The following is a 26,444-nucleotide window of genomic DNA, read 5'->3' on the forward strand; positions in this document are numbered from 1 at the left end:
AAGATCATTCATATGAAAGCAATCATGTTATGCCTTTACCAAAACTTAATCACTTATCATTTATGTACTTTAAAACATTTCTAATACTCCTAAAAATGCTAGACAAAATCTCAATGATAGATTTTTATCTCAGGATACCATGTTAATCCTCTGATTCAGTCACAATCCCACATGAGTATTCTGTAATATAAGGATTAGATTACAAAAGTAATCACCCATGATAATCCTTAATAAAAGAACAAGAATCAGACTGGTGGACAAGGCAATTCACACACACACACACACACACACACACACACACACACACACAATCACAGCATGCTATGGAAATGTTTACCTTGTACATCATGTATTTCTATAAATAACCATGAAATATATGCCAAAGAGTAGCCCTTATTTGGTACCATAGTTGATTTCATTGTTGATCAGAACCCATATAAAGACAAATTTATAGCTGAGAAGAGGATATCAAGGAAAGCAAATTTTGGAAGTGATGCTCCTCTTAGGATCTGGGGTCCACATGAACCTGCTTCTACGTGCTGTTGTTTGTATAGCCTGAAAGCCAGAGCTGTACCCACAAGCCATGGAAGCAAGAGAAAAAGGCAAAAGCATCCTACTGTGGTGACAGATCCTAGTGAAGGAGGGTGTCCTGGAGTGGGGCAGGAGAGAGTCTGCCTGGCACCTCTGGGAGTCTCTAGAAGTTCCTCTCTCATTGCTTCAGTACAATCTGTAAAAGTAATGAAAGACCAGTATAAGCAGAAAACGAGCAAACAATCCAGAGACAGTGGACATTACTCAGAGCACTCAGAAATGGAAGCTGAGATCACTGCCAGGTAAATAACAAAAGTCAACCAGCTAAGAATTACAGAAAGCAAAGGACATACGGAATGTGTGATGGGCAAATACTGCTGACTAACAATGTGTATGTTCACAAAACCTAAGAGTTTTTGACACACTTAAGTGTTCAATAAATATTTATCAACTGAATGAATTTATCTACCAGGATAATCATATATAAAGTGTCATTAAACAATGTTTTGTGAACTAAACAAAAAGATACATTAATGACAGAGTTAGAAATCTCTACTGTTTGCTCCCAGTAAATGAATACTACTGTATAACCCTATATTGTGATTTCATTAACTTTGTCTCCCGATAAAATCTTCTGAGTAGTCCTATTCCTGATTAAAAGTTCTTGAATTGAACTTTGATATTTTTTTTAATATGGAATGCTTTGCAAATTTCCATGTCCTCCTTGAGCAGGGGCCATGTTAATTTTCTCTGAATTGTTCCAGTTTTACTATATGTGCTGCCAAAGTGAGCACCTGCTTTGACTTTTAATGTATTTATATCAAGGATCCCAAAGAAATAAAGTTTATAAAAAGAGGCACCTTCAGGTGACCAGATTGCAGGGGCAGAATGACGTGGTTAATTTCAAAAGTGAGCCTGAAAAAATGACAACATAATCCCACCCGTCTCCACACTTGCCTGATTCTCAGTTTTATCTTCACCCTTCAAACTCTCCTAGAAACATCAATTGAAGAAAATTACAGGCCGCATTACCCAGAATCCTTTGCTAACACAGCAGTGGCTAACAAGTTAGAAAGAGATAGAAAAGGAGTGTCAGCAGGCAGGTGTGTGGGCATCAGTAGGCAGGCAATGAATCAGGTGTTGTTTTTGCCAAGCCCCTGAAATCCTCTTTTGTAAATCATCAGCTTTCTGTTACTGTAGAAAATACGAGAGATAATAAGCTTATGTATGAAGAGGAACAGGTTATGTTAGCTCACAGTATGGGTAGTTTCCGTTGATGGTTGGCGCCATTGCTTTTTGAGCATGTAGTAAGACTGTACATTGGTGCAGTGTGCATGGCTAAGTTGTAAAAGAAAGAGAGAGGAAGGCATTTAGGTGCTGTTATTCCTTTCACGGGCAAGTCTGTGGTGATCAAATCTTCTAAGAGACTTCCACCACTTAAAGATTACACCACATTCCAACAGTGCCTTGAGCAAAGAACGCATCCTTTAGCAGATTCTTTATATGTACTTGCATATGCAAACCATAGCATCTCCTGATGATTACCCTGTTCTGTGATCTGTGCCTTGTGACTACTGCTGGAGGATTCCTGGACCCCTTCTGAAAAGGACTCACCCAGCTGCCGTATGTAGCTGAGGTCACTGGTGACAACTTCTTTGCTTTCTATTTCTCAATTTTCAGTGATTTCTTTTTCTTCAGACCTTGCAATGGTTAGCAAATCTCTTTCGAATATCATACACAGGTACAACCACTTATGAATAAAATACTATACCACTCCACATTTTAAATTATGTTTTTTATTTATTTATTCATTCATGCATTTAATTGAGAGAATTAATTAATAAATTGTCATGGCCTCTTGCTGATGCTGTAAATAAATTCCAGACACATGCATTTCTTTGTGCTCATGGCTTTAAGTGGGCATTGGGCAGGCTTTGTAAGCTACAACCCACCACCTCAGAGTCTTCTCTCCAGCCAACTATCCGAGTCTTTTACCTCATAAATGATATGGCAAAATTTCATGAAGCAGAAGGAATAATCTCTTAAAAGAAAACAGAAAAGGCAAGTATTTGTTGATATTTGCTTAAAATTACTGCAAAGTTTTCTAGTCTGAGAGTACCTCAAAGATGGATCAGAAGTAGTTTGCAGAAAATACTGGAAAACAATATTATTTTAGCAATAATTTTTCACTTTTAAAATAATTTTAATGCTACAATATTGTAATTCTACCAAACATCAGATAGCAACTAGGAGTGGGTGTTCTGAACCATTACAGAATTGTTATTAAGTTATCTACATTGTCATACAATAATAGTGGTAATCATACTGATGTCTTGCATTAGCACTATAAAATGTTTCAAGGAATAGTGTTGTAAAATTTCCTCTTAAATATTCAGTCTTGAAGAATTATTCTATATTTCCTCCCAACTTTCTATTTGTTTTCACATAACATAAAATTATCACCAACATATATACAATAAGTATGGAGTCTTTCATATAAGCAAGACATTATTCTATACATGTGTCTGGGACACATTAAATGAGTGCAACAATTTACATGCTATTTGTCTTTAAATGGGACCTCAGAGTCTTCCATGATGCTTCCATTTATCAACCACACTGTAGCTGTACATTCTGACTCCTAAATATATCTTACATCCTCTATACTTTCTCATCTACATGATCTCTCCTTCCCTGGTTGTCCCTTGTTCTTCCTTTTTGCCTCCCTCCTTTCCATGACATTTACTGACTTTTCTCCATTATAAACTCTTCTTACATGTCTTCAAAAAAAAACTTGTACTTTGAAGTAATTTCAAATTTAGGTAAATTAAATATTATGAACCCCTATAGACATTTTGTCCACATTACCATACAAGCATTTGCAACCACAGTAAAATAATCACAATCAAGTAGTTACCACTGATAAAATATTGATTAAATATTTTCAGCTGGCCCACAATCACATTCAAATTCTAATGATTATCTTAGTATTATTCTTTAAAGGAATAGGATCACCATAAGACTATATTACATATTTTAGTGTTAAAATTTCAATACTCATAAAATTATGGAATAATTTGTCTGGTTTCCTGTATTTCTTATTAACAATGGATTTGAATGTCAGATACTTCTTAAAATGTCATATTAATTTATCTTCTCAAAACATGTCATGTTACACTAGCTAAATTTTATATCACTATGAATTTAATCTTTATCATTTGATTAAGATAATATCAGGTTTTTCCACTGTAGAATGAACCAATAAACATATTTATAGAGAATATTGAAGAATTTTTTTTAAATTATACTCTATCACAAACTATACTGTTCATCATTCAATTTAAAGCTATCAATTTTTGCTTGTATTGATGAATTGTGCATTAATTAATCATTGTTCTGGTTGTTGGAACATGCTCATGTTCCAAGTCTAGTATTCCATTTAACTTACTAGTTATTTAACCTCAAGTAGACTTGCCTTTTTTCAGATTCAACTTAGCAGGGCATGGTGGCACATGCCTTTAATTGTAGCACTTGGGAGGCAGAGGTAGAAGGTAGGAAGAGCACTGTGAGCTTGAGGTCATCCTGAGAGTACAGAGTGAATGCCAGGTCAGTCTGGGCTAGAATGAAACTCTACCTTGAAGAAAAAAAAAAAAAAGACTAAAGAAAAGAAAAAGAAAAAAGATTAAACTGTTTTCTCTAATAAACACACCTTGATGTTGAAGACACTACAGAGATAATTAAAGGTTGTCTTTGAAGCAAAGGAAGCCAATAGCAGGCTGATATAGCAATTCTATTTTAATTAATTTATTTGATTCTTGGTATCTTAGTTGAAATGTAACCAACATTTAAAACATGCCTTATTCATACAGAAACATACAATCCCTAGGAAAGCATACAAAATCAACTTCCTAGATTTTATGATACCCTATTTTTTGAAAGAAATCTAAGTCAGCTTGTTGATGTTTCATTCCAAGATGCTAGTTAAGCTATTAAATTTTATGAGATCTGGCTCTACCACATACTAGACCTATGAAATTAAGCAACATATTTATCTTCAATGACAAATAAGGTTTATCATATGAATTACTATTCTGTACATAAAATATAAAGAAGTAGGTTCATACATAATAGGTTATTAGCATGAACTCTGACATATACTGAAGTATATTTGGTATATCATTATTGGTGTTGATATCATGTTCATTTAAATATTAACATTAGAACTTTCTAAATTGATATTTTGGCAAGAATTTATATAGTATCAAAATCAAAATTATATTGTGCAGTTACCATTAAACTAGGCAGAGATATTTTCTTAAGAAGCAATAATTTAAATAAATTGCTATACTACTTATGACAGAGTTTCTATTTATTTTAAAAGATGGGTCTTTAGCTGGCGTTGGTGGCACACACCTTCAACCCAAGCACTCAGGAGGCTCAGGTAGGAAGATTGCTTTGAGATGGGGACCAGCCTAGGGTTACAGAGTGAGTTCCAGGCCAGCCTGGGCTAGAGTGACACTCAACTTTTGGAAAAACAAGAAAAAAATATATTAAAATAAGCAAAATAGGGCTGGAGAGATGGCTTAGTGGTTAAGTGCTTGCCTGTGAAGCCTGCGGATCCCAGTTCGAGGCTTGATTTCCCAGGGCCCACGTTAGCCAGATGCACAAGGAGGCGCACACATCTGGAGTTCGTTTGCAGTGGCTGGAGGCCTTAGTGCGCTCATTCTCTCTTTCTCTCCCTCTCCCTCTTCCTCTCTGTCTGTCACTCTCAAATAACTAAATAAAAATAAACAAAAAAAAAATTTTTTTAAAGCAAAATAAGCCAGGCATGGTCACACACGCCTTTAATCCCAGCAATCAGGAGGCAGATGTAGGAGGATTACTGCGAGTTTGAAACTACCCTGAGACTACACGGTAAATTTCAGGTCAGCCTGGGCTAGAGCAAGACCCCACTTCAAAAAATAAATACATAAAATATTTGTCATTGTATGCTACACATATGTACACATTCACACACATACACACAATAATACCTAACCAATGACAAAAAACCTCCCTAACATGTTTTAAGTAATTATATGTTAGTAAAATTATTTTCAAAGTATTTACCTAATCCATAATTGCAAAATTAATTATGGAAATTACCTTACTGTTTGCTTTCATTTAGAAAAGCAACTATTTAAATATCTATCTGTATTTTTCTTTTAGGAGTCAATAATGTTCATTTTGTAACTTTCATAAAACTTTTATTTTTCATACAAATTTAAACGTATTTTGTTTCTAAATTACATAGAAGTGAACATTTATAAAATAGAGCTTTAAGCGAAAAATCAAGGTTGTATATAAGTATACACCTTCCAAATCCTCAATTATTAGTGACAATTTACTTGGACATAACAAATAAAAATACTTGAAACTTTCTATTGATATGGAAAGGTGCTACTGCCCTCTTATGGAAGATTTTTGACTTACAGTACTTTTGCATATCCATTTCATAGTGGGGATATAAAAAGATTTTAACATTGTGATTTGACTCATTATTCTTTACTGTGTTTTTAAATATTTGTTTCTCTTATTTCTTATGATCTTAAAATGTTTTTTAAATCATTTCATAATTTTTTTCTCTCCATTGTAGTCAGTAGAATTTCAACAAAATTCTTTCTTGCATGGTGTTCTATAACCAATTAAAATCATAATGATATATTCAATGGAAAATTAAGACATAATAGTAGAATATTTCAGTATTATAGTAGATAAAATAATCATTTCAATGTTTAAACTATGGCTAACATGTATGACAAATTGGAAAGTAGAAAAGAGGGAAATATTGAATATCTTAGTTCAGATGTATTGTATATGTCATTCATTGTCCTACAGACAAGGCAAATAATACTACATTATTATCCCAGTTTATTTTCACATTAACCTGAATAGCTTAATGCTATCATCATAGTGGATTCACATAGGCAAATGGAGTCATAAAGAAATTGCATAAACTGTTTAGTCACTTAGAGACTAAGCAACACTATATAAGCCATGAATCTATGTAGAGTAGTTCCAAATTCCACTTGTTCTCTGATCAAGGCAAAGTATATGAATATCTTTCATATTTATTTTGGACTTCTGGACAATTTTTCAGTTCATGACTGCTTAAATAATGTAAATTATATCTATACCATATTAAGTATATTAATTTTATCCTGTGATAAGAATGGGTTTGTCAGGTCTTCTTTGCAATGATAAAATATAAAAATCTGAGCTTATTATAAAGAAAAGATGTTTAATTGACCTCTCAGCTTTAATGTAAAAGGCCCAAATTAAGCCCCCTCATCAATTTGACCTCTGAGGAATCCCCCAATGGCTACATCACATCATGGTTAATGGCAACATGATAGAACTGGCAATGAGAGGAAGAGTTCACATGGCAAAGACAGGAAATCATTAAGAACAGGAAAAGGCCAGTTTTTAACAATTTTTTTCTTGGGAACTAATTGGGTTCCAACAAAGGCTGTTCAGACCCCTTCTGTGGATGGCATCCTCAGAGAACTCCTACTAGATTTGACTTCTTGGACCTTCCATCATGTGTCACTTCATCACATTAGGGAATCAGCTTTGAACATATTAATCTGAATGACAAATCACATACAAACCACTGCTACTTGTGGGGCCATTCAGATATGGCCTTTTTTTATTTTCTTCTTTCCTACTTCCAAATCTCTTTCTGCTCTATTCCTCTTTCCTTTAAAAAAAATGTTTTACTCTTCATGTCAATTTATGCATATATTTTGGAAATATATTTCTGAATAAAACCAAATACCTGGCACTTGGAGTTAATCAGCTAATGAAGGAAAGAGAATATTCTGTGATGAATGCTGTTTGCAGAAATCAGCAGAGTACATTAACAGAGCATACTGCCTGATAAAGACCGGGACCATCTAAACAGAGAGCTGAATGGTGGGTTGATTCTAGCCAAAGATTAAGGATAGAAGTAAGAGAAAAGTAGGTAGGCAGTAATAAGAAGTAGATGAGAAAGAAGAGTGGGTTTCAAAGGACTAGAAATACAGCAAGACTGTGGCATGTTAGTGGGCAGCTGTGCTGAGGAGGTAAGATTGAGAACCTGTCTTGAAGAACTATGGATATCACTTTATGCAATTGGCAGTGAAAGAAATCGCAATTTTGAAAGATTTTGGTGCTTTGAAGGATGTATTATTATGTAAAATATTGTAGGAGTTTCTTTATCTTCTTTAGGCTTAAGGCTTTATTTTGCATAGCTGTATTACCATATTGCCATACAATTTTAAAATCAAATGTTTTTAATGTAGAAATAAAACCTTTATTTAAATATAAAACCAACAACCAACAACATTGTCTCAAAAACAAAATAGGAGCTGGAGAAATAATTCGGTGGTTAAGGTGCTTGCCTGCAAAGCTTGACAACCCGGGTTCAATTACACAATGCCCATTTAAAGCCAGATGCACAAAGTGATGCATGCATCTGGAGTTCATTTGCAGGGGCTAGAGGCCCTGACATGCCCATTTTCTCCCCCCCCCCCCCGCCTCCCCTTCCTTGCAAATAAATAAATAAATATATAAAATATAATAAAACAAAAATTAAGATATTAAAAATGTTTTCTAAATATAAATAGGTACCAAGAAAATTTGTATAATGTATTAGTATTTCAATAACTATGATGTGTATTTGTAAACTATTTTGCAGTCTTTAACATATAAATAGCTAATTGTGGGTTCCTGGGCCCAGCTGCAGTTTCCCCAAAGGCAGAGGTGTCCCAGGCAACCCTGGAGACCAAGGTCGTGCGTGCATGAGGAGAGAAAGAATCACTCCCGGGAGTCAGTTTGGGTGAACAGCTCTCAATTTATTATCAGGGAAATGGATTTATAAGCAGTTGAAGGCAGAAGAGGACCCTAAGGGGATTGGTGGGTTTAAAAGTTGCTAGCCTATGCCTAATATGGGGACATTCTTTCCAGCAGTAGGCAATAGTAAAGGGAAGGTATGCAAAGGTCCTGGCTGATACCATATATGGAGTTTCCTAGGCAACTGGTCAAAGGCCACAGGATAATGGGCAAAGTCTAAGTCTTATCTGAATGTCCAAGTAGCCAGGGCTTGGAGAGGGAGTGGCCTTACTTCCTGCCGATCTCGGGTCCAGATTTTGTCCGTGGGTCCTGGCTCACTGCGACCCCCAAAAAGAGCCTAGACCCCCAAGAATGGTGGGGAGGAGCTCCCCTGCCAGTCCTGTCCTGAGAAATGACCAGTGGGTTCAGGCTGCTGAAACCCCTCCATAGCCTGGGGCCTTTGTCTCAGATAGCTTAGGTTTGCTTTAACCCAAGACACTGCCTATGTTCAACAGTTAAAAGCTAACTAGTATTTCCATTATAGATTAGGCATGTATTATGTGTAACCTGTTATATTTAATAAAACATCATAATAATCTCTGAAAATAAATAGAACTTCTTTGAAATAGGCTACAAAAATAGATTTCTTAATATAGTTTTGAGTGGTGTGCTCAAAGTATGTAAAATAAAAGTCTAAGATACCTTAGAACGCTGATTAAGTGCAGATATGCTTTCATATTTGGAAAGAAACTGCAGGTGCCTGACCTGTTTAACAGTGCAGTTTTGGTCTGCTCATTTTCTTGCATATCCAAGGTAACCCTGAGAAGTCATCTATAGGAGCCAGAAAACCTTTCCATGCCTGGATGACCATTGAAAGACATCCAACAGAGGAAAGCAAGATGCCCCATTTTTTTTCATCCATTAGCTAGTGTGTGCGCCTTTCTGCACTGACACTGCAGACAGCAATGCCATTCACACATACACACAGTCCACTCATTTCTGATGGCCAGACCACTAGTGGGCATGTAGAAATTTAGAGTTATATTGAGTTTTTTTGGCAAATGACTGTTATTTTCCTTCAGAAATACCATCTCTGAATTCCAGAAATGTTGAATCTCTATTGTCAAAACTTTTATGAGATTATTTGAAATTATATTTTCATAATATAGCAATGTGACTTAATTATAGGCAATTATGACTTCCTATGAGAGAAGCTACTTGTTACATGTTGGATCAAGCCAAAGTCTCAGTATTTATCATTACTCTATGTGTCATAAAATATCCTTCCGGGATGAACGGCTTGCAGTTAGGGCACTTGCCTACAAGGCCAAAGGACCAGGTTGATGCCCCTGGACCCACGTTGCCAGCTGCACAAGGGGAAGCACACATCTGGAGTTTGCTTGCAGCAGCTGGAGGCCCTGGCCTGCCCATTCTTCCTCTCTCTCTCCTTTCTCAAATAAAATAAATAAAAATAAAATATTTTTCAGTGAGGAAAAAAAAATTCTATTCAGAGAGTGAAACCCCACCTTGAAAAATCAAAAGGAAAAAAAAGTTCTATTCATTACGCTAGCCTAAGTCTATTTTATCACTCCACCTAAAAATAGACAACCAGGTCAAACAGATAACTTCAACAAACTAACATTTTTAAAACCTGAAAGTTAGCATAAGAATTTGTATTAAATCTTTCCTGGAGGATGGTTGTGACAGTTAGCTCTCGGTACAGGCACAAAGCCCCTGACCGAAGCCAGCATGTGGGAAGAAAGGGTAATTTGGCTTAGAGAGTCAAGGGGGAAACTCCACAGTTGCAAAGAAAAATGTGGCATGAGAAAGAGGATGGTCATCACCTGTAGTGGTCTGATTCAGGTGTCCTCATAACCTTGTGTGTTCTGAATGCTAGGTTCCCAGCTGATGGAGATTTGGGGATTAACACCTCCTGGAGGGAGTGTAATGTTTGGGTGGGTCATGGCTGTTCTAGCCAGTTTCCCCTTGCCAGTGTTTGGCATACCCTGCTGTTACAGTTGTCCACCTGATGTTGGCCAGGAGGTGATGTCCATCCTCTGCTCATGCCATTGCTTTCCCTTGCCGTCATGAAACTTCACTTTGAGCCTGTAAGCCAAAATAAACCTTTTTTTTTTTTCTCCCCACAAGCTGCTCTTGGTCATGTGATTTCTGCCAGCAATGTGAACCTAACTGCAACACCTTCTGATCAACATCAGGTGGACAACAGCATAGGAGAGTGCACCAAACACTGAAAAGGGGGAGCGGGCTATAATATCCATAAGCCTGTCCCAACAACACATCTCCAGCAAGGTTCCAATTCTCAAGTTGCCATCAGATGTGGATCAAGCATTCAGAACACATGAGTTTATGGGGAACACCTGAACCAAACGACCTCAGTGGTAAAGAAATATTACTTAGCCCCAGATAGATCCCCAACTACAGACCAAAGTAACAACTACACCCAGACCTAAATTGGTAAACCAGTTATTTTATTGTAGTCTAGGGTGCTAGGGTCATAGGTGGCTCAAAGGCGGCTGCAGCACCATAAAGTGCATCCCAGCATAGGTAATGACTATATATCTGGACCACACGGCCATGCTTGCAAGCAGCTCAGCTGGGCACTCTCCTCTCCCAAGCAGTTCTCAGTCTTCATATGCTCTGGGGGAAGGACCTTGTGAATCTTGTCAGTTTCAGGAGCTTTCTGATTGTTGCAAGATCCTCAGCCCATTTCATTTTCTGAGATTTCAGGAATTTCCTGAGTCTGAATCAACTTCCCTTGAGAATGATATGGTACATTTTTTTTTTTTTTAATTTGAAAGCGACAGACACAGAGAGAAAGACAGACAGAGGGAGAGAGAGAGAATGGGCGCACCAGGGCTTCCAGCCTCTGCAAACGAACTCCAGACGCGTGCGCCCCCTTGTGCATCTGGCTAACGTGGGACCTGGGGAACCGAGCCTCGAACCGCGGTCCTTAGGCTTCACAGGCAAGCGCTTAACTGCTAAGCCATCTCTCCAGCCCGATATGGTACATTTTGGAGGAATACTGCATAATAAAACTATGAGAGAAGCTACTTGTGACATGTTGGATCAAGCTAAAGTCTCAGTGTTTATCATTACTCTATGGGTCATAAAATATCCTTCTGGGATGGATGGCTTGCAGTTAAGGCACTTGCCTACAAGGCCAAAGGACCAAGGTTGATACCCCCAGACCCACGTAAGCCAGCTGCACAAGGGGAAGCACACATCTGGAGTATGCTTGCAGCAGCTGGAGGCCCTGGCATGCCCATTCTCTCTCTCTCTCTCTCTCTCTCTCTCTCTCTCTCATAAAATAAATAAAAATAAAATATTTTTCTTTGAGGTAAAAAAATTCTATTCAGAGAGTGAAACCCCACCTTGAAAAACCAAAAGGAAAACAAAAATTGTTGTCTACAATAACACAGAAAGGTAATTAAATGATAATGTGAGACTAAAATCCTGTATTAGTTTTGCTGCTGGAATGAGTCTACAATTTTAGCCATAAGTTAGGTTTACATGCATTTATGAATTAAGACTTGTTTGAATATAAGAATTTTATTAAGATGTACAAATACAACTTTTAGTTGAGAAAAGGTCTCTATGCTTCATGGATATGATTTATTATTGTTAGGAGGTATGAGTAAAGAAATTATAAAATGCTACATAACATGATATTATGTGTGATATACATATAAAGATTTAGACTGCTGAAAATAAATCCTAGAACTAGTTTACAAGTGGCTTCAGTTGGATAAAAGAAATGAAGAGTAGGCATTCCTAGTCAGAATGGCTTGCTTGTTGCTGGGTTAATGGGTTTTCCATGCCAGCATTGCCCTAAATCTATAAGTAGTACATAAAAAAGGACTGATATAACATATAATAGAGTTTATGAAAAAACTAAACTAAAATATTTATAAAGAGCTAAACTAAAATGCCCAAAAGTAGAATAAGAAAGTATACAGTTAATAATGAAGCCTCAATTTATTCCATTTAGCAAAAACTGGCCCACCCCGGTTCCCTCTACCTCAAAGAGCTCTCTTCATTTCATAAAATATAGAATATTTACTGACCTCAAGGGTTCCAATCTTGATCATTTTACTAGCCCCTCAAATTAAAACATAGCTTTAAAATGAAACAGGGAAAAAGGCATAATTCAGATCATTAAGATTGTTCTAGGAAGATGGATTTTGGTAATGGGTGCCTATCTTTTAATTCAATTGGCCTTGTTAATAATATGGTTAATGCTAGTGATGCATAAATCATATAAATGTCACACTAACACTGTGCTTGAAAGTTGTAAAGAGTCCCCCTTCCCAGGTCATGGTAGACTGGAGTACAATGCTCACAGATCAAGGTAGAATGAGATACCATGTTCTTAGGTCAGGAAAGACTAGGACACCAGCTTCTCATGTCAGTATACTCCAGGGTATCATGCTGTATCACATTTCCAAGTCAGAATTCACATAGGTACCAAGGTCTCAAGTCAAATTAGATTAGTATACCATGATGCAATGTCAGGTTATTACTTCTTTGCTTTTTATAAGTAGTCATTTAATGGATACTTAAACAACATATTTTTCTGCAAATGTAATAACATTTACTGAGAAAAATCTATTCTCAGAAATAGACATGTCAATCTCTTTTAAAGAAATTATATTTTCTTTAATACATAAGTGAATTTGTCATGAAAATGAATTGTTAAAAACAAAGCAGCTGTGATGTTATCATTCGCCTATGGGATTTAGTTTCTTTCATTCTTATGATGCCACATGTGGTACTGATTGCATGAGCAATGCATGGCACATTTCTACTGTTCAATAAATCTTGTATTTTAGGGTATATAGTGATGGTGGTGGTGGTGGTAGTGGTGGATGTACATATGTTGATGCTGGCAGTTTTAATAACCATGGTATGCTAAAGCAATAGTAAAATTAAAATGATATGGAATTTAGGACAACATACGGAATTTTAATGTAATAAATTTGGCCTAACCCCCTTTTTATCTCCACATGTCAATCCTTCTTAACACAGTATTTAAGACACCCATACATTTTAGAACAACCTGGTGACTCAATTTTGGGTCAGTCATTTGAAACATTTATTTGTCAATGCCAACATCATGAAAATTTAAGAAACAATGGTATATTCAATACAGATCACATAGTATGTGTTCCTTCTGTACTTCAATAGTTATCTAGAGTTTTATCATTTACTTTCCTTTTTTTGAAAACTTTATGCCTTAAAAATGTCAAGTAGACTTCTGAAAGCATTCACCTGCTCCAAACATTGCATGGATTCTACTCGTATTTGACTGACACAGGTGTAGCTCCTTTGAGGATAAAACAAAGGAAACACAGAGTCAGCTCACAAAGAGTTGACTATTTCATATTTGAAAAATGTTCTTATAACTAATTCCAACTTTTCACCTAAATTGCTATAATTATAACAGCTCCATTTAGTTTGAGATAAACCAGGGATTTTTTTATCCTTCTTTTTTTCTTCTTTACCCTCACAGTTAGTGACCATGAATATATGCCAAATGAACCCTGAAGAGTTTTTACATCTTTGTTTCAGAGAGATACAGACAGAGGGAAGTAGACAGACATAGAGATAATGAGTGTAGGTAAACCACGGCCTCCTGCAACTGCAAACAAACTCGAGACACATGTGCCACTTTACACATCTGGCTTTATGTGCATAGTAGGGAATCAAACACAAGCCATGAGGCTTTGCAAGCAAATGGCTATAACTACTGAACCATCTCTCCAGACCCTCTATTATTTTTCAAAATGTTCACACTCCACACCTAAACCTAACCCCCAAATGGTTCTACTTCAGCAGTTTATAAATATGGCATTCACGTGCACAAAATTCAAAAGTGCAATTGTCATTTAGAAACATGCTAAACCTTAGATTTTCTGGAGTTGAATATATATCTATAACTTCAGTTTTAATAGTAACTTTTGCATAAACTTGCATATAATATATCTTTAAGTGTTTTCAAGCTGAAAGTGCTAGCATCATAAGAGAATAGTAATTATTCAAAGCTAGATAGAATATGGGGAGGGAACATAGAGAAAATAAAGACAAGTTGGCTAACAACACCAAATTATATCTACATAAGGGGAATAAACTCTAGCCTTCTACAACCTATTAGAGTGACTATAATTTGAAACATATTTTATATTTTAAGTAAAAAGGAAGACTTCATAGACTCCAAACACAAAAAAATGGTAACTCTTTGAATTTGAAATGCTGACTATGCTGATTTGATCATTACACATTATATTGTGTTATCATGGTGAACACCATCAATATGCACAATGATACCTGACAAGAAACAAGAGTTGGGCTGGAGAGATGGTTGAGTGGTTAAGGTGTTTGCCTGCAAAGCCAAAGGACTCAGGTTCAATTCCTCAGGACTCACATTAGCCAGATGCACAAGGGGCACATGCATCTGGAGTTTGTTTGCAGTGGCTAGAGGGCCTGGTGTACCCATTCTCTCTCTCTCTCTCTTTCTCTGTCAAATAAATAAATAAATAAAAGTAAACTATTTTTTAAAAAATGTAAAGAAATAAGAGTCAAGTCACTGGAGAGAGAGCTTAGCAGTTAAGTTGCTTGCCTGCAAAGCCAAAGGATCCAGGTTTGATTCCCTAGTAGCTATGTAAAGCCAGATGCACAAGGTGAGGCATGCATCTGGAGTTCGTTTGCAGTTGTTAGAGGTTCTGGCACATCCATATTCTCTTTCTCTCTCTCCAATAAAAATAAAATAAGTAAGATTCAGGCTGGAGAGATGGTTTAGCGGTTAAGGCCCTTGCTGAAAAGCCTAAGGACCCATGTTTGACTTTCCAGATCCAACATAACACAAGGTAACACAAAGATTAGGCAAGCAGAAGGGTGCACATGCCCACTAGGTGGCGCAAGCATCTGGAGTCGATTGCAGTGGTTGAGTTCCTGGTACGCCAATTTTCTCTCTCTCTCTCTCTCTCTCTCTCTCTCTCGCTCTTCCCTCCCTCTTGCTTTCACTCTCTCTAAAATAAATAAATAAATGAGATTAAAGAAAATGAATACCAAGTAAATAAATAAAATTGTAAGTGCCAACACTTGAAATACATTTGTTTCCATGTGATGACATCCTATGACCTTGATGCATGAAGATAATAGCTCCTTTACAGTGACTCCAATGCCTACCTGTGAGACCATGTCCTTCATCATGCCTTTTTTTTTTCATTCAGAGCACTGTACTAAGCCATTTTGCCACTCATCAGTCTACTATACAATTGAAAAGAGACATCCCTTGGCTATAGCAACATTAAAAGAGATAGTAAAAGAGAACGTATTAGAAAAAAAAATTACAGTACAGAAAAGGATACTTTAAACTACTTTTTTTTTTTTTTATTAAATGGTACAGTACCTGGGGAAGGACAGGTAAGAGGTGTCACTAGCAATGCAGAGTACAAAATAAAGATGATGATAATATTTGTTTTCTAATTATAACAGTAGTTTGGCTTAGTAGTAAGAATAAGGCTATTTATTTATTATTAATATTTTGAGACTGGATCTCTCAGTAGCACAGCCTTGACTCGATCTCATGATGTAGCCCAGTTTAGCCTCAAACTTATAGCTATCCTTCTGCCTTAGCCCTGTGACTTCTGAGATTACAGTTGTGAACTACCCCCCACCCCCCAACCATGCCTAGCTCAGCGTTTTAGTTAACAGATGCTGAAAGTAGAGTGAATAGTAATTGGTAGAATGATTGACAACTCTTCGCCATGAAAGCAAAAGGAGAGGACTGTGTTCACTGCTTTCTCACTTCTTGGGCTTGCTTTTCTCAAGTAAGGGTGTTCATAGGAGTACAATTCCTGCATTATGCTTACTACTCTGTGAACAGCAGTGTGGGAGTGTAGTTCCCGTGTAAGGCAGGTTCCCAACTGGTCACCTTTACCAAAGGGAACACTGTAAGCAGCACCTTACAGAGCTACCCAGGTACCTAGGTCCACTGCAACATTGTTCAAAACAGCGAAGTTGTAGGAACAAAGTATCCATGAAAGGATGACTGGATAAAGAAATGGTTATAGGCTGGGCATAGTGGTGTACACCTTTAATTCCAGCACTCCAGAGGCAGAGGTAGGAGGATCATCATGAGTTTGAGGCCACCCTGAGACTACATAGTGAATTCCAGGTCAGCCTGAGCTAGTGTGAAGCCCTACCTCAAAACAAAACAAAACAAAGGTTATATACACAGGTAGTAAGCTACTATTCAGCCTTAAGAAAAGAGGTACTACTATCTGCAATAACACAGATAAACATGATAGACACTGTTTTGTGTGAAATAAGCAAGAAACAGACAAACATTGCACAACCTCACTTATATGTAAAATTAAAAAAAAAAAAACAGTCAAATATGTGAAATTGAAAATAGAACAATGGGTTAACAGGGCTGCAGGGTGACAGAAATATAACTTCAGCAAAAGTACTTCTTAAGGCAACACTAACTGCACAGGAGGTTTCCAGAGAGCTATATGTATTTTTCAATAATGTGAGGCAACAATCAAACAACTTTCACCCACAACGCTACTTACCAGCCCTTGCTCTCTAAAGTGGTTGTAGCCCTATAAACCAACTTGTTCATCCCACTTGGAATGTGAGGAGTATTTGAAATGCTTAATTGCTGGCTGAGATGCAAAATAATCTGACTCAGGTGGTACAAGAAACATAATCCCTGTCAGGTAACTCAAGGAAAATCAATAAGAAAAGCAAACACCATTTTTTTAAACTTTGTTTATTTGTAGATTAAAATGTAATGCCATACGATTTTAACAATCACTTAAAAAAGGATTTATATTTGCATAAAACAGAAGCAAAACAGAAATCTGTGAAATAAAATGCCATCTTGCTTCAAGTTTTTAAATCAGTACTTAGAGTACTAATGTACATCTATATACATTGCAAGTATATTGTATAAATATACTATAGGTAAGCTTGAAACGACAATAAATATTAAGTAGATTTTTAGGCACACGGCATAGGAAAAAATGCAGAGTCTGCATAATTCTTGAGAGTGTGGTATGACTCATTCTTAGATCATTTTCAAACATCTATTTTACACAAAATATACAGCCATGATCCTCAAACACCTCTCAGTGTGACCTTTCATCTCAACATGAGTACATTCCTATTCTTTGATACTATTGCTCTATACAGCTATTACATAAGAAAATAATCTGCAGGTTTCTTCAGCTAAGTGCCTAAGCATGTTTTCAATGCTTCCAAAATAAATCCAGCCTATATACATAATATATCATGGAAATATCCTGATAGGCACCAACTCACACAGCTGCTCATTTTAATACTGGGAGTTACCCTGAAGGCAAATTTATAAGGTATATTCATTTTTGGATTGCCAATACTATTCAATCGAGAAATTATTAGAAACTGAGGTAAAACCTTTTTTGTTTGTTTTATAAGAGATAGAAATGTTGGAAAATACGCCAAAAATATTTTTTTTTAAAAAATCCCAACAAACATGGACCTCTGTCATTGTAAGTTTTGTTCATAATCCTCTGTGTGTAGATTTAAACCAAAGAACTCAAAGCAACACTTTGCTTGGACTGTCTTAAACTGTCGGGATTAAAGACAACAGCCAGGGACGCCTGAGATCGCCCTCCGTAAGTGAAGCCCGACGCTTCGCACCATAGAGCCACGGTTCATTGAGCAAACAAATGAACCAAACATAACCTGTGCTTTTGCCCAAGCTACAAGTCAGACTCAGGCATATCTGGCATATCAGGCATGTCTGCCATCAAATAGCCGATTCCGTAACGTCCATTGGGAGCAGTGTCCAGCGTGGGTGACCCACTCTGTTTCCGATAAATATTTTTACCAAAATTGGGAGATGACATTTCGCTGGGTATCTTTCCGTGAATGAGGCTTGCATCATCTCCCTCTAAATTGACTGGCTCTTTCAGGACCCTTCCTCTTTTATAGGTCACAGATGCCAAGTTACCAGAAGAATCATCTATCAGACTGCAGCAACGGATAATGAAGACGACTGGGACGGGAAGTATTGCCAGGACCATCAGAGAGAAGCACACAGTCATTCCCCACACAGGGTAGCTCAGAAACTCCTCAGATGCCTGTTAAAGTCAAAACATCAGTTACTAGTCTTTCTATGTCACATCCAAAAGACTTTCATTGCTTTCCGGTATGACAGAACTCAGTGGAAATTCACCAAAATCCACAATTAGTCATTAAGACTCTTGTCATTTTTACTTCTGTTCCTCAGCATATTGCACTGACACTATAATTCTAGGAAGACGTGAATAATAAAACAAGAGAGAAATAGAGAGACAAAGACCTCAACTCTTATAGCAGAATGAACTATAAAATCAGCTCCTGCAAAACCAAAAGTGGTGTCATGCCTTTCATCCCAGCACTCTGGAAGCAGATGAAGGAGGATCACCTTGAGTTTGATGCCAGCCTGGGACTACACAGTGAGTCAACCTAGGCTAGAGGTGAGACACTACCTGGAGAAGAAAAAAAAAAAAAAAAAAAAAAAACTTCCCATTTTCCCATTCCACATAGAAAACAGAAAGAAAATAAATCAGTGTAAGTTTCAATAATCAGGTTTTGGAGTGTACTGCTACTAAGCAACAGTTCTTGTACATGTGCCATTATTATCTTTCAAAAATTTGAGAACTGAAATTGAAGCAAATAATAACACAAGAGTTTGATAGGAATAGCCAGCCTGCTCATGTCTCCATTGTGACTTTGCTATTATTATATGTAATTATGAATAGTTACTGAGCATACAATAGTTAAAATAAGCAAGGTGTTTTTCATAACTAATGGATATCTTCATGGCCAATCCACATGACAATAGAAACGTAGACAGTCATTGACTATAGAAAATGTTTATAAAACTTTATTTCAGGATTTGCTTACTTTAAATTATGTTTATATGGTTAATGTGCATTTTTACTGTTGTAAAGTCACAGATATAATATAACTAATTTGTTCAGAAACTATGTTTAGGGTGGTATGTATAAAAAGTTTCTAGTTAGAAGGACCCAGAAGACATCACTTCTACAAGGTAAAGATGAAGACCTGGTTTCACAAGCATAAAGCAGGTAAGACTCATTTGCTCAACAATTTCATGACATATTATTTTTTCAGTTTTCAAGAGCACAATCCACAGTTTACAAATTCCCTAAACAAAAGTAATATTGCTAAAGAGCCAAAAGGCTACACACCTCTAAAGTGGTTGTGGTGGTTTTAATGGATGCCCCCAATTGATTCAGAAGTTTGTTAAAACTTGTAACTTAGATGTCCAACCACCTAACTAGAGGAGGTGTCACTGTGGGCAGATCCTAGGATCCTGCCATAAGGTGTGTTTGGGGGACGATCAGAATTCCAGCTAAAGACATACAGAAGGCTAGAGTTCTGCTAGTAGGAGTTCCTGGAGTATGATTGCTGCTGGTGGTGGTGGTGAATTTTCTCCCTGCCATAAATGTGCCTGGTTTGGAAGTTCACCCCAGAAACATGAGGCAGTCTACTACAGTAGTATACTATTTACTTTAAAAAACTGTTAGTTTCAGGCTGGAGAGATGGCTTAGTGGTTAAGTGCTTGCCTTTGAAGCCTAAGGACCCAGGTTCGAGGCTCAATTCCCCAGGACCCACTTTAGCCAGATGCACAAGGGGTGCACGCATCTGGAGTTCGTTTGCAGTGGCCAGAGGCCCTGGCGTGCCCATTCTCTCTCTCTCTCTCTCTCTCTCTCTCTCTCTCTCTCTCTGTCTCTCTCAAATAAATAAATAAACAAACAAAATTTTTAAAAAAAAACAACCTCTTAGTTTCTTTATAGTGTTTTTACCTGATCTTCAATCCATGCATTATACCCAGGAGGACTTAATCCCATGTTCACAATGCTAGAGGTCAGCAGGGAAAGCAGCATGAGAGGGGAAATGTACTTCCACATGTAATAATAGTATCTGCTTGGAGGAAAGCCCAACATCTCCTTTAGGTCCTCTATAAACCTGAGAAGAAGAGATTTAGTTATTCTTCAAGTTTGCATTGCTACATGTTAAAACTGTGCAGGTACTAATGACTTACAAAAATTTGACTTTGAATTCCTTGTAACATTTTGTCCTGATCAAACATTCATTTTAGGAGATAACTTACAGATAAGGAACATTTATTTATTGAGTAAAATGAACCTATGCACTGCAAATTTCATTTGGTTAAAACCCTATCTATATAATTATAATTATATAGATATATAGATATATAATTATTGAAAAAAATTTAATAACATTTGATGAATATGATATCTTCAGTATACAAATCATGTTTATATCACTTTTAAATAGTATAGGTTCCTTAATATCATCAAATATCACCAATTAATGATATTTTCTCCATTATCACTATTTTTTTTTAAATTTCAAGATACTTCATTTTCAAAATGGGTCACACTAAGCTTTGGGCCCATCCTGCCATTGTACAAGCTACAAATGCTTGCTCAGTAGCTGAGTGGCACACTTTAGTATGTTTTAAAAGTGAGTAAAAATCCATATAAAACCAATATTCAAATAGTTTTCATAGGAACACAGATAAGTGTGGCCCCATTGCCCAGCCTTCCATGCTGCTGCATCTGTGCCAGCCCTGCTCTTACAGAGACATTTCAATTATCACTTATTTTTTTAAAATTTCTTCTAATTGAAAACCTAATTAGACATGTCTTGAACATATACTTAATTTCTAGGTTCCCCACCTGTGTTTGCTATTTCCTCCTACATTCTATAGAGTCAATTATAGACATTGTCTGAGAGTTGTCTTCTCAGGATTTCTGATGGAATCACCACTGTGTTTTGCATAAGTACAAGACCTCTTAGCAGGGTTTTTTTGGGGGGTGGGGGGTGAGGTAGAGTCTCACTTTTGCCCAAGATGATCTGGAATTCACTATATAGTCTCAGGCTGGCCTCAAACTCTCAGAGACCCTCCTATCCCTGTCTCTTGAGTGCGGGGACTAAAGGCTTGAGGCCACCACAAAAACACATGACCCCCTTATCAAAAATAAATTGTACATAGAACTGTAGAATCATCCTGAGACTTGGTTGACTCTTTTAAAGTCAGGGTACTGACGTACAATTTATTTCATATAAAATTCAGCCTTTTTAGGTATATATTATGAATAGTGTGAACCCTGCACAGACAATTAGTCATTAACAAATTATCAAAGCCCTTTGTATTTATCTAAAACTGAATCACACTTCTCATCCAATGGGCTTCCTAATGATCTCTGTGTATCCTAAATCTAAATGTATTCTCCAACAGATTCTTCAGTGAGATTAAACAGGTTCTTTCATGTATGAAATTGTCTTTGGTCACTGTACTTTAAATGCCAGTTTAAATAGATTTGAGATACTTTCCTTTCTTTGAATATCATAATCATACCTAATAACATAATATTGTTGCATGAATTATTGATATAATTTGATATTTCTATTAAAATGATTTTATCAAAACAACATCTTGTCTTTTGCAGGACTTTAATTTTCTTCTATTGAACTATAGCTCTATTGAATTATTTAACATTGACTATTTCTGATACTGGTCATAATGTCTAATATTATTTTCTACAGTACCATGTGCCTTTTCAACATACACATTGCCTCTTATTTCATGTTGGTTTCTTGAATTATAGTTTTTATGTTTATTCTGGCTACTTCATATGTAAGAATACATACATACATATATATATATATATATATATGTGTGTGTGTGTATACATACATATATACACACATATAATGAATATGTTAAATTATAGTTCCTTTAACTTATGTTCCCATTCCTTTTCATGCATTATTCATTATTTCATTATTATTAATGTTGTTTGTAAATTCTTCCATATTCCAATTCTCACATAATTAAGCTATTGTGCTTACAGGTTTGTGTTCCTTGTATTTTGTTCTCAGCTTTATTCACACATTATTTTTACACTTACAAAAACTACCTTCCATGGTGACTGCTTTATTTTATATCTCCATCAGTAATGAAAAAAATTTCTTTTGTCCCACCTTCTCAGCAGCATTTTGTGTGGCTGGTGATCTGTATGTTGGCCATTCCAATAAGCAGGTGGAACTATCTCATTACTATTTTAATTTTCATTTCAAATGATGTCATGGAACAACTTTTCAAAACTCACTTGACATCCACAGATTTTTCTGAGGGTTAACTTATGCCAGTCAGCTCTATGGCTTTTTTGCTGTGTGATTAATTCAAATCAATTTCCTAGTCTATATTTCTTTGAACTTTTAATAAGAAAAATAAAACCATTATCAACTTTGTTAAAATATTTATTCACTACTAATAATATGCTTTATATGACTTGAGGACTCAATTCTTTTTATTTATTTATTTACTTATTTATTTGAGAGAAAAAGAGAGTTAGAGATTGAGCATGCCAGGGCCTCCAGCTACTGCAAACAAACTCCAGACACATGCACCACCATGTGCAACTGACTTACGTGGGTACTGGAGAACAAAACCTGGGTCCTTTGGCTTCACAAGCAAGCACGTTAACCACTAAGTTATCTTTTCAGCCCATTGACTCAATTCTTTACCCCACATGTACTCATATTTCATAGACTCTCATAAATTTCATGATATTATTATCACTGGATCCACGTATGCCAATTAGAGACAATGACCTTAAGCATATTGGATCAATGCTTCAAAGTCTTGTATCTCATGAAGTTAGTCTTTTCATGTCAAATTCATATGCTTTTCTCATCAAACAGGTGCTTAACACATTGAAATAATGTTTCAATATGATGCTTGTGAGAAGCAAATGATACATTTATCTCAAAGCAGAAAAAGCAGTTCCCTCAAATATTTCTAATAATATAAGGCACTATAAATACATATTTCTCACATTATAAAGTTTAGCAAAATAACTAGCATATAGGTTTTAAGTAGAAAAGACTATTTAATCCAGGTCTACTGCTATTCCAATAGATGATGAGCAAGTATCCTGGTATTTATCTAATTCCCCCACCTGTGAAATGGAGGCCACAATAACACCTAAATGAAACTGAAGGTCCTTTGACCAGTCAGTGTCCACTGGATCTTATATTACTCCTTGATGATCAAAATTATGCCAAAAGCTCCAAAATTCTCAACGATCTAATGATGCACATAATGCTTTTCACTCATGTGATGGGGAAATGTACTTGAGTGAATTCTCAAATGCAAAGGCTCCTGCTACATATTTGACATGTTAAATGATTTTGTCTTTCTATTTCTCTCCCATTTTAAATAAAACAGATGTTGATAGTTGGGCTTTTCAAACAGAGATGAAAATGAGTGCACGTAATCAAATATACTTACTTATCTATGCCATACACAAAGCTGACAGCAACGTTCTCCAAGATGACTACAATTAGCAGAGGCAATGTAGCAGAATAATCATCAAACATTGTAACAAAGTAGTTTCCAGAGCGCTGCACAAATATCAGGCCAATGCAAAACGCAAGAAGGCAACAAATAACTAGAAAAAAGAAATAAGTGTGAAAAATGAGACGCTACTCAAAGTCAAGTCCTTTTTAAATGTATAACTATTATATTCATAAACATGTTTTAACTTTTATTACTTGTTATGAGCACTATTTTCTAATACTATAGAACTTTATATATTGGGATTTACATTACAGAGGCTTAACCTCAGTTAAGTTCACTATCAAGAAGAAACTCACATCCCTGAATCGGTGGAAACTTGTCTACCTGAACAAATAATAGATGAGGCAAAATGGAAAGAAAACTTAAACATGTGAATTCCCATGTTTGACTTCTACTATTAACAGCACAGTGAACTTTCCAGGCAGCAAGTAATCATATGTAATTCTAACCTTTAATAAACTTCTATTGATCTGAAATCCATGTGAAAACCTTGAATTAATAATGAGTCTAATCTGGGTTCTAGTGAGATTAAAAAACCCATATGTGTTTGACTGAAATATGATTATGACCGAAGCATAAAAGGAAATTCTCACCAAAAGAGGCCTTAGCACCAACCTCTGTTTATGTCTTTGCCATTCCTGAAGCAACTGGAGTGTACAAACTAGCTATCACAAGGTCAAGAAATCTGATTACTCAAGCAACATAGTAGTATCTAGCTATAGTTTCCTAAATTATATTAAAAGTCCAACTGCATATACTTATAAACACTTGCCATTGATATTTAATCATAGAGATACGTTTGGTATCTATGGTGGTTTGATACAGGTGTCCCCCATAAACTTAGGTATTTTGAATGATAGCTTCCCAGCTGATGGAGATTTGGAATTAATGCCACCTGGAGGGAGAGTAATGTTGGAAGTGGGCTTATGGGTATTATAGCCAGTTTCCCCTTGCCAGTGTTGACACACTCTCCTGTTGCTGTTGTCCACCGCACCCCAAGTTGGCAAGGAAGTGATGTCCACCCTTTGCTCATGCTGTCATTTTTGCCTGCCATCATATAGCTTCCCCTTGAGTCTGTAAGCCAAAATAAACCCCTTTTTCCCACAAGCTGATCTTGGTCAGGTGTTTTGTGCCAGTAATGTGATCCTGACTACAACAGTGAAGTTGGTACCAAAAGTGGAATCATTGCTGCTTGAAACTTGACTGTGTGGCTTTGACCTTTTGGAGCTGATTTTCAAGGGGAATGTGAAGAATTTGAAACCTTGGCCTAAGAGATGTCTTGAAATGTTGAAAGTAAAGCTTGATGGATCATTCTAACCAGAGATAGATTACTTGAAGGCAGTTAGAATTATGGACTGTGAGGAATGGGTTATGACAGAGTTTTGACTGGACTGGGCTAGAGGCAGTTTGTATGAGAGACTTGCTATTTTGCCCATGTCCTGAGAACTTGTGCAGGGTTGTGTTGCATAGACTAGTGTGAGTTAAGGGATATATCTGTTCAGCTGCAATTGTATGAGAGATTACAACCATTGAGAATGGGCCAGCTGACATGCATTGGGACAACATAAAGAATACAATATTTTGAAGGGACTTGAATGCTGAAGGAGTGTCCTGTTCTTCAAAGTCTGCTTTATTCCCCCCTGGATAAACATACTGGCAACCCCTGGTATTATGGAGTATAGATATGCAGGAAAGAGATGGTCATGGAATTTGAAACACTATCTTGTGTTTTGAAAATGGCCATGGGCAGTGTGAAGCAGGTTTGCTGGATGCAGTGGAGATGCAGTGGACATGTTGGGACCATGAGATGGCTGCTAAGAACAGTTGCTGGCCCCAGATGAAGTTATCAAGAACTGTGAGGAGCCTAGCTGGAGGGGCAGAAATGGAACTACAGTCATTTGTTGCTAGTTAGAATTATTGGACTTGGAGACTTGTCACTGGCTAGAGTTATAACACTTGGAACTACAGAGTTTGATGTTTTCCCTGTTTGTTTCACATCTTGTATTGGTTGAACATTTCTTTGCTATGCCCACTGCCATCTTTTGCAGTGTGAGTGATTCTTCTGTGCCATTATGGTTTTTGGAGGGGGGATTTTTTTGGCTTTAAGCCTCAGTTAAAAGATTTTAGACTATGGGAATGTTTGAACATCATTAAGTTTGATTAAGAACTATGGAAACAGCCAGGCATGGTGGTGCATGCCTTTAATCCCAGCACTTAGCAGGCAGAGGCAGGAGGATTGCTGTGACTTTGAGGCCACCCTGAGACTACATAGTGAATTCCAGGTCAGCCTGGGCCAGAGTGAGACCCTACCTTGGAAAACCAAAAAAATAAGTAAATAAATAAAACTAAGGAAACTTATAAAGATGGGCTAAATGCATTGCATTTTACATCATGATTGGTTATCAGTGTATTGAGCCAGGGGCAGAATGTGGTGGGTTGAGTCACGTGTTCCACATAAACTTGGGTGTTCTGAATACTAGGTTTCCAGCCGATGTAGATTTGGGAATTAACATATCCTAGAGGCACTGTATTACTAGGGATGGGTTTATGAGTATTATAGCTAGCTTCACCTTGCCAGTGTTTGACA

General features: G+C 36.6%; 1 protein-coding gene and 1 non-coding gene across 3 annotated transcripts in view; both read right to left on the reverse strand.

The window, feature by feature from the left end:
• Window positions 1-1,218: 1,218 nt before the first annotated feature.
• Window positions 1,219-1,325, reverse strand: LOC123461854. The gene has a single exon (XR_006637918.1). It is a non-coding gene; the product is annotated as a U6 spliceosomal RNA (small nuclear RNA).
• A 15,918-nt stretch (window positions 1,326-17,243) lies between these two features.
• The window catches only part of Slc6a15 (solute carrier family 6 member 15), a 57,811-nt gene continuing 48,610 nt past the window's right edge, over window positions 17,244-26,444 (reverse strand). For both annotated transcript variants that reach the window (XM_045153438.1, XM_045153439.1), the window contains exons 10-12: window positions 23,789-23,948; window positions 20,268-20,430; window positions 17,244-18,533 (exon numbers count right to left, since the gene is read on the reverse strand). In XM_045153438.1, coding sequence (XP_045009373.1) covers window positions 18,153-18,533; window positions 20,268-20,430; window positions 23,789-23,948 — 704 coding nt within the window. In that variant the 3' untranslated portion in view covers window positions 17,244-18,152. The remainder of the gene's footprint in view (window positions 18,534-20,267; window positions 20,431-23,788; window positions 23,949-26,444) is intronic.

This window comes from Jaculus jaculus, chromosome 6 (assembly GCF_020740685.1).
Source record: "Jaculus jaculus isolate mJacJac1 chromosome 6, mJacJac1.mat.Y.cur, whole genome shotgun sequence".
Classification (NCBI taxonomy): Eukaryota; Metazoa; Chordata; class Mammalia; order Rodentia; family Dipodidae; genus Jaculus; species Jaculus jaculus.